The sequence below is a fragment of the Tarenaya hassleriana genome, unplaced genomic scaffold (genome assembly GCF_000463585.1).
Source record: "Tarenaya hassleriana unplaced genomic scaffold, ASM46358v1 Cleome20, whole genome shotgun sequence".
In the NCBI taxonomy this organism is placed as follows: Eukaryota; Viridiplantae; Streptophyta; class Magnoliopsida; order Brassicales; family Cleomaceae; genus Tarenaya; species Tarenaya hassleriana.
Genome location: NW_010965373.1, coordinates 2,041,320 through 2,055,484, shown reverse-complemented (window position 1 = coordinate 2,055,484; position 14,165 = coordinate 2,041,320). Strand labels below are relative to the sequence as shown.

Here is a 14,165-nt window from a genome sequence, read left to right as displayed (position 1 = left end):
TTGTAGCCTAAAGACAGTGAATCCAAGACCAGAGACCAGAGAGATACAGGACATGGAACAGGTTCTGTGTCAATATATAGGAAACCCACTCAAGCCTTACTTACATCAACAGAAACAAGATTTGTTCTTCTCAAGTCTTATTCACTTCAAACCCAAGAACAAGAGGGGAAAAAAAGGGGAATTCTCTCAAAATTTTGAGGTAAGAAAGAAGAAAGAACCAGGAAGGAACACCACTTGCACACTATTATTAGCTAACTAGCTACAGAAAGGGAGTAGTTAAGAGGTACCAAAGCAATTGTTAAAACTAGAGAAGGCTCCTTCTGAAGTTTCTTGTGGTTGAGTGATAGGTACGGACAAGTAAGCCAACCCCAATCCCAAGGCCAACACAGATACCAAGTCCAATTCCAACACCAACCCTTACACCAGCATTGAACCATGACATCTCCCCATTTTCACCATCCATATACTCTGTTGTTCTCCAGTACATGTTGCTGTATTCTTCATCATATTCTTCCTTGTAGTTTGCATAATCTGTAGCCTGCACAAATGCATAATCTCTGTCACATACCTCACATGATTACTTTTATAAAGAAACACCATCATATCTTGTCAGCCCACTTCAACATTTGAATGGTTTATCTTCCTAAAAGAACCAACAATCATGTCTCAGGATGAGAAGGAAACTCATCAACAATCAGAACAGACCCCAGACTACATCAAATCTACTGTCAGCTGTTTAGTAATCCATGCTTTGGATGCAGTATAATGGCATAAAGCATATTAGGGAATCAAAAGATTCATAATGTTTACTTATGGTTGCTAGTTCTGTTTTTCGGTTAAGTTTACCTGTAAATCAAGCTCATACTTGGTGCCTTTCTGGTGATCAGACGTTTCACACTCTGGAATAGAATCTAAGGCAATCCTCCTGTTTTGCTTCTTTCTGAAACCAATCTGCAGAGTCTTAGTTAAGATGATCGGTGTTCCTGAGAAGCAACCAGTGACATAAACCTCGAAAACAGGTAATGCCGATGATAAATCCGGACTAACAGTGTGATTCTCCTTCAAGAAACCAGACCCTGCACTGATCTCAGCTTCGCAGTTCATGTTCCATTTGTTCTTTGATTCCACTGTGAAACCATTCTTATCAGACATCTCAAGTGTTCCACACAAGATCATGTCTTTTTTGTCATAAACCTCGAATTTTACGCTACCCGTTAACCTGATGTTATCTGTGCTGACAAACGTAGCTTCCGATCTCCTGTCGAGTCGATCCCTCCTGAGTTGAGTAGACACTCCCTCTGAGTAAATGCCCATTCTAACACCATTAATCTCGACAAGAGTGTCTGGTTCCAAAGGAATATGATTGATGGTGAGGAGCTCGGGTGTCGAATCATCCACCTTGATGTTACCGATCCTAACATAGAACACTCTCAGGTCGAACCAAGGTGATGATAATCTGGACCCATGTTGGTTACAAGAATTATATCTCACGACATGAAACCCTTCACCATTGCTGTTACGTGTCTCACATGGCTCCTCCATGATCCAAGAGATAGCCTTTTATATCGAAGTTTATCTATTCTCAGTCGAATCTAATCGAAATACTCGCATACATGCTCCAACACAGCTGCAGGACATGTCCTGCTGCAGAAAATTCCACAAGAGAAAAGTGTTCATTAGAGAATATCATGAGAATAGAAAGGGGGAAAAGGAAAAATCCTTGTTCGAGAAGAACAGAGAAACAAAAACAACAACATAGTTTTGAGGAACAGAAAACATTTTTCTATGACAAAGCTACAACGGAAAAAAGAGGAATACCTCTATCCAATATCACGATTCTCAAGTACTGCTGTAATAACACAACAGATGGGAAAATTCTATCGAAAATGGAAGTTTTTGGATTGAAGATTGCCCAGATTCAGACCTGTTGACTCTCACAAACTGAGGGATTCTTCAAGAAATAAACAAAAAAAGGGTCTAGTTTCTGCAGGAAAAACGAATCTCAGGTGAAAAGTTTGCAGCTTTTTCAGCAAGAAACTCGATATAAGATTGTGAAAGACACAAACCCAGATGGAAAACTCTGTTATTTTGTTGAAAATCTTTGAACTTGATAACCTCGGATCGGAATATCCGCTGAGAAGCAAAAAAAAAGGAAGGATGAAATACAGAAAAAGAAACTCACCGAGACGATGCTCCATCCACAAACCCCAAAACCCAGTAATTTTCCCGAGTAATGCACAATATTCAGATTCCTGTCAGCGTCAAAAACATTGAAAAGATAAAAGATTTGATTGAAGGGCAAATTTTTATGGCCAAGTAGGATTTCACAGATCATCCAAGATCACAGCTTTCCATCAATTGTGAAACCAGCGCGTGGCCGAAAATAGCGACGGACCCAGTTGCCACTTCCCGCAAAAAAAAATGTGCCCCTTTCAGGGAAAAAAAACATTAAATTTCACAGATGAAAACAAAATTGGGTTTTGTCTTTCTATTACAAACATTTAAATTCTGTAATGGCGAAAAAGCTTCGGTTAAGATAAGGGGAAATTTTTTTCCTGAAAAACAGTGATGGGAACACTGTGTATTTGTTCATGTGACCGATGAGAGAACAGAGAAGATGGGCTCTTCTGAAAAGGCGATCACGTGATCTTATCCTTTTAGGACCAAAACCATTTCGCTGTTTACGAGACACGAACGCTGCGGCGTTCTTGGTTTGGAAAACGACGTACATGTTTTCAGTGATTAGTGAAGACGGTGAATACAACTCTCATATATGAGTGGGGCCCGTCGGGCCGCTCTGAATTTCGACCGCTCACTTTTGGTCCCAACAAACAAACGTCGTGCCGTTTTTACTTGTCTACGTAGTATATTATATGGTGTCACGAGATACAACAAATGGATTTGACTACCCTTGCTTAATTATTTTCATGTCTTTGTCTAATCCATCCATTTAATGCGAGGATTCCTAATTTATTGTCTCTCTATATAATGAAAACTTTCAATTTTCAATATTTTGATAGATAAGAAAAAAAAAAGGGGTTTCGAACGAGACTAAAAAACTTGATTTTGAAGAAGAGTAAAAGAAAGAAGTGATATTTTATATGTTAAATTGACGTGTTTTTTGAATATATTTTTCGATTATCATTAATTCTGTTGACTGAAAAAATTATTTATAAGTTAATATATTAAATTACTCTTTTGAAGAAAAAAAAAGATTATATATATATTTTTATAGGACATAAAATTGGAACAAAAAAAATACTTGAGAGTGAAGAAAGAAATGGCCCATTGGCCACCAACGCTCCTCTTATGGTTTTTGGTATTTATGTTACAAGGCAGATATTTCTAATGGATTTTTGGCTTGTTATCTTAATATGGTTCCATAATGTGTTTTTTCTATTACTAGAAAAATATAATTTAGGATTTCAATATCTTTTAGATAAAATTCTATATTTCTACATAAAAACTCGTTAAAAATGTTAACATGATATAAATAGAGGTATTGTAATTTTTTATATTTAAAAAATGTGAAAATACCTTAAAACTATATCTATTTTGAAAAAAAAAGTGCATATGTAAAGCCATAACTAGATTTATATTACTTTTTAACCGCGATAATATATATATATATATATATTTTTATCCAAGACATAAAGCTTCCTGTGCTACCTGGTTTATTTATTTATTTGATTTTACGGATATATATATTTTATTCTCCTACACATAAAATTAAAATATCTCCCTCTCGACATAAAGATAAACTATGGATAAGAAGAAAGGAAGGTAACACAAACGGGCATTCCAAGAATCTAAACCTTGTAGATTATAAATGGTAAAAAAAAAAAAAGGTTACGAAAAAATAAAAAAAAAATCTTGTCCTTGTGGATTATATGCATCATTTTAGTATATTATCATATAGAGCCGTAACTCTCTTTGTTGTTCATCGCACGAACACAGAGAAAGAAATACAGTAGAAATATATACATACACATATATATATATATATAATATATGGGGAAGATCAGGAGAACTCAAAGAACAAAGGAAGTGCCGGAAGCTTCTTCGTCGTCTCCTTCAGCATCGAACCAAACCGGAAGGCGAAGAGGAAGGCCTCGGAAGAATCTCGAGAGCCATGAAAGCGGCGGAGAAGAGAAGAATGAAGAATCAGAACAAGATTACGACGAAGAATGTGGAGAAGAAGAGGGGGAGGTCAAGAAGAAGATGAAGAAGAAGAAGAAGAAGAAAGTCGGAGTTGTTGAGGAGGGACAAAACAGTAAATTGGAGGAGGAGGAAGAGAGGGAGGAGGAGGAGAAGCCGGCGCCGGAAAAGTCGCCGGAGATTCCGAGGAGACGAACGAGGAGGAAGAGCACGCCGGTGAAGAGCTGGTAAAATCGTCATCGTTGTTGTTATTATTATTAGGACAATAACTAATTTTAATTTAATCACTTTAGATTAAGAACTGATTTCGGTGCTTTAGATTTTTCATCAAGATCGTAGAACAATTAAAAATCATATTCAAATTAATCTGTTGTATTTTCTTTATTTTTCGTCAGACCCATGAATCCAATAATCAAATGGGTTTTAAAAAACCCAATTAGTTATCGTTTTTCCAAAACCAAATTAACCAACTTGATCCTAATTAACCTCTAATTTTTTGTATTGCTCCGTTAATCTATTATTTGTTATTATATTTAATGGTTCTGTCCCTCTCGAGGTATGAATTGTGATTCACACGAATAGATAAGTTGGGGAGTAGTGGGTGTTCGTAAAGAACAAGCTGTCACCTATTACAAAGTGTATCCATAGGACATTATCAAGTCGATAATTATTATTATTATTATTATTATTTTAAAGGCTATCTATAATTATTATGAGATGCCATTCATGATTGCTTCCAATAAACGAAAAAACTATATATTATCTCACAGGGAAAAAAACGACGTAGTTTTAACTTTACCGAAAGAAATTATTTACCTTTTAGTTCCTTGGGTTTGAAAGATGGAAAATTGAATTGAGTGAATATTTTTTTTAGGAAACGTTTATTTTCATTCCCATTTTATTATTTTATGTGCGTTCTCTATTATTATAAACAAGCTCATCCGACTCCCAAATTTATTATAAACTGTCCAAAACAATTTTGATACTTCGTAAAATGGTTCTGACATTTATATATATATATATATATATATATGTGTGTGTGTGTGTGTTTATTTTTGTGATGTAAAAATTCGATGGTGTGGACAATTTTTTTAAACGACCGAAATAGAATAGTTGTAAATTGACTCTTATAATTATTATTTCGGTGTTTCACGAAGGCCGTCGAGACAAAAAAAGATGGTCAATGTGGTTAACACGGATTGATATAAAAACGAGTTCATAAATTTAGAATTTTTATAGAAAATAATGATAAATTTATATATTTTATTGAAAGTTTATAAAGTTAAAACCATAAAAGTTTTTCTTTTTATTTTTCATGTTTAAAGTCTCTTCCAACAATAAAAATCAAATTTTGTTGCTTTTTTGGAACAATGTTTGGTTACTATTTTTCGTGATGGCTCTTACACGGTTGAAATACAAATCGGAGACGTACATGCATAATACTATCTAATTCATTTTAAGTCATTTCATGTAGATAAAGAAATTATTTAATTTTGAATTTCCAAGTGAAAAATTGTTTCCAATTTCATCACGTGACATAAATCTTGAAAGAGACGAGATATGCAAAAAAAAAAAAAAGAAGGTCAGATATATAAAATTGTTGTTGTTGGTTAAAATAGATGATCCAATTTTTAGTATAATGTTTCATATTGAAATTTTAAATTAAATTAGAAATTTTCAGTAAATAAATGTAATATTTTCTATAATTTTTTAAATCTCATAAAACTTATAAAATTCGACCTCAATTGTTATGCCATGAATTTCTTTTCCCCAAAATTTCCGTATACGATAATTTCCCCTCAGCGACATATAAACCTCAAAATTTGTGTCATTCACGGGGACGTATCATCACAGTCGGTGCATTCTATCAACTTCTCTCTCCTCCCGCCACGTGGCACATAGCTTCTCCGCGATCTCTTCCTCGTCACCACCTCCATCTCCTCTTTTTCCCTCTCTCGTGTTAGAGAAAAAATTTCCGAATCAAATGCGTCACCTGAGAGAATAAAATTCCGGTGACTTTTCCGGTAAATGTCTCTGTCGCTCGCTTTGAATAATCCCTCTCCGGCCACCGCATTCCCTCGTTGCTCCGCCGCAGAATCTTATCCTTTACCTGTTATTCTTCTTCTCTATCAGGAATCCCATTCGTCTCCTCAATGCCTATATAATAATCAATTCTCCGCCATGCGTATCTCCAAACGTCCTCTCACTCTCCCACTTTCTCTCTGCTTCTCCATCTTCTCCTCTGGATTCGGCTTCGGTTTCCGTCGCTCCCACTTTCCCGGAAAATCTCCCTCCCGAAGAGAGTGCCTCCACACCACAGGTTAGTTGTTTTGTTTGTGCTTGCTCTGATTTCTCCCTTTTCTCAGACATGCGTTTTGTGTTTTTTCATTCGAAAATTTTGAATCTGTAAACCGTTCATTTGGGTCAAGTCTACTTGCATTCGTAGTTGAGTGATGATAAGCGTCGCAAGCAGCAGAGTATCGCTGTTTGTCACTCGAATTTGTGCTCCTACTTGCGGTTGCTGGGATTTTCCTAGCATAGATAGAACTTTGTAGGAATGTAATTTTCGTATATCGATCTTTTTTCTTTCTTGGGGCGATTTCAGTGACAGCTTCTTTGAAGTTGAGATTGTGTTTTCTGCTGTTGGTATCGTCAGAAAGGACCCGTTTCTGCAGAATATTTCGGGAAATTAAGAGTATTCTCAGTGTTTCATTGACATGGGGACGAAGCTGTGGTACTAATCGGTAGTTGGCTTGAATCTAGAGGGTAACGTTTTTAATGGAAAAAATTGCAATTTCTAGGTTTTTCCTGGAGTTCATCTTGGAAGAATCTTAGGATCGGGACTTAGCTTCTTGCAGGCTTTCATCTTTTGAATAATACAAAGGTAAGAGGCCAGAGTTCTGTTGATACTAGGGACTTGTACTTGGTGCTTTCTGCTGTCAAATGATTATGTTGATCCATGAAGCTTAGTTTTGGAGGCTATGTTGACTAATATCTTGGACTGCATTTATCCCATGTTTTACACATGGGAAATAGTCATCTTCTTGATTGACCACTTGTCTATTCAAGTACCATTTGGAGTCCAAACTAGATATTTTTTTAGAGACTCCGTAAAACTGAGTATACTGATTGACTATCTGTTTTTGTGAGTGTTTCTGTAGATGGAGTTTTCGTCATTCTGATGATGTTTCTTTCTTGTTGATGAACTATCAGGGATAAGCCAGCTTCATCCTAAGAATTTGATGGAAGAACAACGATCTGGTGCTTTTGGTGACAAGGTTTTGCATTTTCACAATGTGGGTTCCAGGGATGGATGTGAGACCCCTGACTTGTGGTCAACCAAGGAGGGAGGAAAGAAAATTGATTCAAGGAAACAAATCTTTTGCAACAGACCGTTGAATATGAGAAATATCGTTGCTGTTGGCTTTGATATGGACTACACTCTTGCACAGTACAGGCCTGAAACCTTTGAGACCCTTGCTTATGAAGGAACTATCCGAAAGTTGGTATATGATTTGGGGTATCCAAGTGAGGTCAGTGCATTGGTTTCCGATTCAACGATCCCTTTATGCATGATAAGCAGCTTTTTTGTTTTTGTACTCAGGGAGAAACTTAGGTGGATAGCCACTTGCTCACAATATTTTTATCTTTTTAGCTGCTGGAGTGGACATTTGATTGGAAATACATGGTTAGAGGCTTGGTTCTAGATAAAAAGAGAGGGAACATCTTAAAGGTAGAGACTTTCTTATTTTTTAACTTTGATAATGAATGCATGTATCCGTCGTTCACCTAAATGGTTTACTATCATACAGATGGACCGCCATAAGTATGTGAAAGTGGCTTATCATGGGTTTAAGGAGCTGTCTAAAGAAGACAAAGTTGGCATATATGGCAGCACCCTAATCCGAGACTCGTTCGATGAGCCGGACTATGCCTTGATAGATACACTTTTTTCATTGGCGGAGGCTTATTTATTTGCACAACTTGTTGATTTTAAGGACAATAACCCAGGAAAAATTCCTGAGGGTGTTGAGTAAGATAGTTTCTAACATTCATCACCGTATTTATATGATTTTGTTGGCTAATAATAATTACTGGTATTGAGATTTTCCTTTTCAGATATATCTCATTTTCTATGATTTTCTTGTTAGTTATGCTCGTGTGTATAAAGATGTCCGGGCAGCTGTTGACTTGTGCCACCGCGATGGAACTTTAAAGCAGATGGTGGCAAAAGATCCTAAGAGGTATGGATAATGTATGGAATCCATCTTTTTTTTTTTGTTTATGCACTCGTTGGGATTAAGGCGATGCTGTTGTATGAGCTTGTTGTTGCCGGCAAGTTGGATAGGATTCAGCTTTGTCATTTCCATTCTATCAGAACATTTTATCCTTTCTCCTTTTTTAATTTCACTTTCTCTCGATATTTATCAGGTATATCAATGAGGATACCTCAGTTGTACCCCTGCTCAAAATGATTAGAGATTCTGGTCGTTCGACTTTCTTGGTGACGAATAGGTATTGCTATCCACAAACTCTTCCTCGCTGTATAGTGCTCCTAGAGAAAATGGGGGAAAATATTTCTTTTATAGTATGCTTTTAAATCTATTCAGTCCTATTTAATATGGAAGTGAGGTTGCTAATATAATTTGATCAACCTCTAACCATTGCAACTTGTGCTCTTGTTCTTCTCTTCTAATATAAAGGTGAAGGGGGGAACACTGCAAATAACATTTGTGAACGATCTGTTCAATGACTAGTGTTCTGTTCCTGTTAAAGGATGAAATTTCCATTACCATTGTTGCAGTTTGTGGGATTACACAAACGTTGTGATGAATTTCCTTTGTGGAGGCCGCACAATACATGGTCCACATGCTTGCAACTTTGATTGGCTCCAGTACTTTGATGTTGTCATCACTGGCAGGTCTAGTCCTTTTACTTTAATTTTTCGTTGTTATTCAATTAGATGTGATTGGAATTTCATTAAATGACTCTGTGCTAATTGTTATCGATCTTTGGATTTATCCCCTGAAATACTGGTGTTTCATTGTATTTGCTTTCTTATTTAACTTCTGAAATTGGATTTTGTAGTGCAAAACCTGGATTTTTCCATGAAGAGAGTCGTACAAACCTTTTTGAGGTGGAACCCGAATCTGGAATGCTTCTTAATACCGACCATGGAACTCCTGTGCCTCAGGTTTTGCTCATGACAAACGTTTGCATGCTTCTACTCATCCAAATGGCCCCTATACTAGTCTTTATAATTCTTTAAATTTGTTGGAAAGGTGGGAGAAATTTCACCAAGTTTGTTGCTGAAAAGTAGAGATAAAGGTTGTCGAGTTTTTCAAGGTGGAAACGTTGGACATCTTCACAACTTGCTTTCAATCGAGTCAAGTTCACAGGTACTACTGCACTATATGGCTCAAAGAGAGAGTAGATTATTCTTACTGTTTCATGTTTCTGAATATGCTTTAACAGGTTCTTTATGTTGGTGATCACATATATGGTGATATTTTGCGCAGCAAAAAAGTTCTTGGTAAGGTTTACTCTCCTTGTTATACATTCCGTAAGTGTCTACTGATATGAGAAATCGATTGGTTCTTGATATGCGAAGAACTTGAACTGATATTTTTGTTCATGGGCATTTTTATTAGTCTATGCTTGGACTACAACATTGATGATTTTAACATTAACATCTTGATGACTTTAACATTAACAACTTTAAATACGCTATAGTTATTATTGTTGCGTTTAATATATTTTTTTGGGTGAAGTTATTTATGAAACGTTGTCATGTTATTATAAAGCTGGTAAACATGTATTTCTACCACCAGCTAATTGTGACTCGACTTTCTTGTTGTTTTTTAGGATGGAGAACTATGCTCGTTGTTCCGGAACTAGAGAAAGAAGTTGAACTTCTCTGGGAATTGAGGGGCATGCGTAAGGTAAATAACTCGTCTTACAAGTTTACATGTCATATTATTCTGAGTATCTATTACTCACGAAAACACCGAATTCTCTTGTTTGGATTTGTTGTCATGGTGCAACATGACATGTTGAAAATCGTTTAAAGTATACATGGATCCGATGTGTGTGTATTAGACTGGACGATATTTTTCTCATCTTGGTGAAAGATTAAACAAAATTTCTCAGTCTGTACTCTTGGATGTAGGATCGATCTCAGATCGTTCTTGAGTAGTTTTTCTTTGTTTTCTCTCATGGTAATTCTCTTTTGCTTGCAGCAACTTCTTCTGATGAGGAATGAGCGTGATTCAATCGAGGACAAAATTAATCACTTAAATTGGTCCGTCAAGTGAGTTTTCTTTAAAACGTCCTACAATTTCCGACTTCCTCGCTAAAAAGCTGTGTTACAATATCAGATACTACGCCATATTTTCATTACGATTCAATATTTCCGTAAGTTGTGCAAATGCATGAAGCCTTTAAGAATGTTTTAACCCGTTTAACGATGTTGGTCTCGGGTTCTCAGCCATGCTATATGACGTATTTATAGGATTTGGTTTCATAATTTTAGCATTCAAATCGTTCAGGTTCGAGGATCTTGACGACAAACTCAAGCAGAAAATGGTTTCAACGCTCGAGGAACTTGATGTAAGCCCATTTTGGAAGATCTACTAAATTCCCCCGACCCTCCATGAACACATGGTCACAGTGGTTCCGGGCTAAGTCCCTAACACGTTTTTTCTTTCGAAATTCACAGTCTCAAAGGGATCAAATACGACTGAATCATCAAGAAACTCAAAGGGAATGCCACCAAAAGGTACAACCAGTCTCATTCCTCTACTTTGTTTTAACTGCGAAAAATGATAATCTCCAGTCGTGTGTTTTTCTGAAAAACTTTTTCAATTGGAACCTCAGTTCCACAAGGTCTGGGGGCAGCTGATGAAAACCGGGTATCAGAGTTCCCGATTCGCTCACCAGGTAAAACGCTATCACCAAACGCCTGTTCGTGGTTCGCTTTTGCGTTTGCGGTCACTTAAACTAAACGCTTTTTTCTTTTGTGGTGTCAGGTGGAGAGATTCGCGTGCCTTTACACAAGTCAAGTGTCCAACTTAATGTTGTATTCCCCGGACAAGTATTACCGACCCAATGAAGACTTCATGCCCCATGATGAGTTCCACGGCCTTCCCTTGTACTAATACCCGACACGCCCAAGCCCGCCCCGGCCCGGTTAGTGTACGGTTCTCTTGCTATTGAGTTTCCGTCACATGTGCAATATGACTGGCGCTTAATCTGGTCAAAATGTAATAATTTCACTCTCATATTGTGACATGACATCTCTTTGTCGGTCCACGTGATTCACGTGATTGTGTTTCCTTTTAAAAGTCTTTAATTGATTGAACTCTTTTTTTTTTTTTTTGTTGAAGATGCAATTTGATGTAGAGGGCATGTTTTGGAGATTGTATAATGGAATTTTGTCAGTGGCATTAGTAGAAAACCTAGGTTTGGTATGGTCATATTCCAATTCCACCCGTGTGTGTTGGTACGTTTTGAGCATTGACATTGCCAATTTGAAAATAAGAAAATGATTTCGTCCTTGATATATTTTGTTTTATTATATTTTAATAAACGTGTCTCAAATCCTATGTTAGGTTTATAATCCAAGTATGTATATATATATGTATATATAGGATCAACATTTCAAATCATAGAGTGGAAAATAGTTTGATTTTGAAAACTGATAAAACTGATTTGATGGATGAATGGCCTTCTGTTTCTCTTTAGCTTGAGCATTTTCATCTATTTTTATATCGAATTGATATTTTATAGAATTTTGGGAAAAAAGTATTTAAAAATTACGGATGTATAAAAAGAAGTCACAAATAATTGAAACAATACAACCTCATTATTGGGAATTTGATCATTGGATATTTGTGTGGTGGATCAGTTCGGATTCGATGAGATGAAATATTCAATTTTTTTTTAATTCGGTTTAAGATGATTTTCGAATTGGAGTTTTGGGATTTTGACAATTGGACGCATCATACACCAAATATAAATTAAAATAGTACAAGTATTTTCATTATTTTTTAAAAAATATTATTTAACTGCAAAGAATTTTTCTGTGTGTATCTTCTAACTAAAGTTCCTACAAAAAGGGATTAAAAATAAATTATATTGAGACACAAAAAGGGATTAGTTAGAATCTAGAGTAGAATTCCCAATGGGCAAAGTCTAATAAGAAACAGAGATACAAAACAATATGAGAATCCCATTGTACTTTTGCAGATTGTCATTGTTTCATTATCTCCTTACTGTTTGATTAGTCCAAAGTTTTATGGATCAAATTATTCTTTTCAAATATAAAATATTTGCATAATTGAATGATGTAATTATGTTAGCATTTTATCATTTTTTTTTCTTTTATAAAACTAATTATTTTGGTTTAAAAAATGAAATATGAAAGTATTTTCAAATGTTAGAATACAAAACAACTTTAGCTTATTGAAATCAAACCTAATAGCAAGGTGGAAGAATTATAACTACAATTACATTATAATCGAAAGTTTGGGAAAATAATAATTATTTTATTTTTTCTTATGAATATATTACTTGACTAATTTTCTCCCTTTTTTTTCTTTCCCCAATCCAACCTTCCACCCATCTATATAACCATTTAATTAGAGTTTTCTTTCTTTTTTCAATTTTAAATTTGACGTATCATTTCATTTAGAAATTAAATATATTTCAAATTCAAATTTCAATTGGAATTATGCATGACTATACATACACTTGATTAGAATAACAAAATCGTTTAGGCTGAAAACTTGCAAGGTGTTCAAATATAATAAGAATAAATAAATAATACACAGAAAACTAGGAAAACAGTTTAAGAAATACAACAAAATTAAAGAATCATTTTGGGAAATATAAACACCGACTAAATAAAATAATAATAATAATTTAAATGCTATTAAATGACTACATTTATTACAAGCTTTAAGGAAGAATGATTAAATGAAACATAGTTTGGTTTTAGTTATGAAAATATTTATTACAAGCTTTAAGGAGGAAGGATTACCGCAATTATTATTGTAATTATTTTATAATAAGGAAGATGATTAGCCCAATTATTTGGTCTGTACCTGCAATTTCTGACCTGTTGATTTTCTGTTCTTTTCTAAGGTTATTTTTATATTGGCTGGATGATTGATCGTTTACGTTTTTTTTCCTTATATCATTTACCTCAACTTGGTATTAAATTAACAAATATTTTCATTCTTGGGGTTTTACAACAAATTTAAAAATGATAACTTGAAATAGCAAATATTGACTAAAATTATATTAGCTCGAATAAAAAATAGAAATATTATTATATTGACAATTATCTATTAGTTTCCATCAAGATATGTACAATCCTCTTGTTAAACAATGACCTAAATGCTTTTTTTTTTCTATTTCTAGTCTAAAAAATTGGTCGTGGTCAATGCACAAAGGGGAAATATAAACCCTAGACCAAATATAGAATTCACATACATAGATTATGAAAAAAAAAACAACAAATTTCTACAAGTAAAATTATAAAATGAAAACAAATGATTTATTCTGGAAAACTGCAATTTCCTTTTTTTTTTAATTAATTTGGTTCAACCGAGTTTTCTCAAAAAGTTAATGCTCGTTTTTTTAGAACTTTTCGTTTTCTTTAAAATTAAACAAATAATCCGATTTTGTTTTTCCAAAATTTTCAAAATCAATTATTTTTTTCCGAATTTAATCACTGGATTGAAAGACATTAAAAAAATATCGGATGTATTTTCTAAAATATATGAGAAAATTATATAAATCTTAAAATAAATTGAATTAGTTATTAAAACTCCTATCAAACAAAGCGGAAGAATTCAAATTAAAAACAAAAAAACAAAAAACATGATAGATGGTAACAAATAAAATAAATTTTGTTTCGTTAATTTATTCAATTTTTATTTGTCTGGATGACTGGAAGTAAAAAAAAAATTAGTTTTTCATTAATTTTTTCATTTTTTTATATT

General features: G+C 34.5%; 3 protein-coding genes across 5 annotated transcripts; 2 read left to right on the top strand and 1 right to left on the bottom strand.

Annotated features, from left to right (window-relative positions):
• Positions 1-53: 53 nt before the first annotated feature.
• Positions 54-2,609, bottom strand: LOC104813837 (uncharacterized protein At1g01500). The gene is given in 5 exon segments (XM_010541611.2): positions 54-379; positions 382-538; positions 847-1,644; positions 1,819-1,984; positions 2,183-2,609. Coding segments are annotated over 3 exon segments (981 nt in total). The 5' UTR covers positions 1,543-1,644; positions 1,819-1,984; positions 2,183-2,609; the 3' UTR covers positions 54-251.
• A 1,176-nt stretch (positions 2,610-3,785) lies between these two features.
• LOC104813835 (ABC transporter F family member 4) lies at positions 3,786-4,601 on the top strand. The gene has a single exon (XM_010541607.2). The coding sequence runs from the start codon at positions 4,012-4,014 to the stop codon at positions 4,387-4,389; it is 378 nt and encodes a 125-aa protein (XP_010539909.1). The 5' UTR covers positions 3,786-4,011; the 3' UTR covers positions 4,390-4,601.
• A 1,501-nt stretch (positions 4,602-6,102) lies between these two features.
• LOC104813834 (5'-nucleotidase domain-containing protein 4) lies at positions 6,103-11,627 on the top strand. Of its 3 annotated transcripts, none has more exons than XM_010541605.2 (17): positions 6,126-6,182; positions 6,292-6,478; positions 7,372-7,691; positions 7,814-7,891; positions 7,971-8,191; positions 8,310-8,402; positions 8,590-8,673; positions 8,963-9,079; positions 9,247-9,352; positions 9,441-9,557; positions 9,634-9,691; positions 10,024-10,100; positions 10,398-10,468; positions 10,707-10,767; positions 10,877-10,936; positions 11,035-11,097; positions 11,187-11,627. In XM_010541605.2, the coding sequence occupies exons 2-17, from the start codon at positions 6,340-6,342 to the stop codon at positions 11,313-11,315; spliced, it is 1,794 nt and encodes a 597-aa protein (XP_010539907.1). In that variant the 5' UTR covers positions 6,126-6,182; positions 6,292-6,339; the 3' UTR covers positions 11,316-11,627. The 3 variants fall into 3 exon arrangements, with proteins under 3 accessions (XP_010539906.1, XP_010539907.1, XP_010539908.1); XM_010541606.1 differs by lacking the exon at positions 6,126-6,182 and adding an exon at positions 6,960-7,042 and having other exon boundaries at positions 6,392-6,478; XM_010541604.2 differs by having other exon boundaries at positions 6,103-6,478.
• The last annotated feature ends 2,538 nt before the right edge of the window (positions 11,628-14,165 follow it).

What these genes read in the sequence shown, in the direction of transcription:
- LOC104813835 (XM_010541607.2), top strand. Translation starts at nt 4,012, where the DNA reads ATGGGGAAGATCAGGAGAACTCAAAGAACAAAGGAAGTGCCGGAAGCT.
- LOC104813834 (XM_010541604.2), top strand. Translation starts at nt 6,187, where the DNA reads ATGTCTCTGTCGCTCGCTTTGAATAATCCCTCTCCGGCCACCGCATTC. An exon ending in GTGGCAAAAGATCCTAAGAG is followed by an intron (nt 8,403 to 8,589) that starts GTATGGATAATG and finishes GATATTTATCAG; the next exon opens with GTATATCAATGAGGATACCT. An exon ending in ACTTTCTTGGTGACGAATAG is followed by an intron (nt 8,674 to 8,962) that starts GTATTGCTATCC and finishes CCATTGTTGCAG; the next exon opens with TTTGTGGGATTACACAAACG.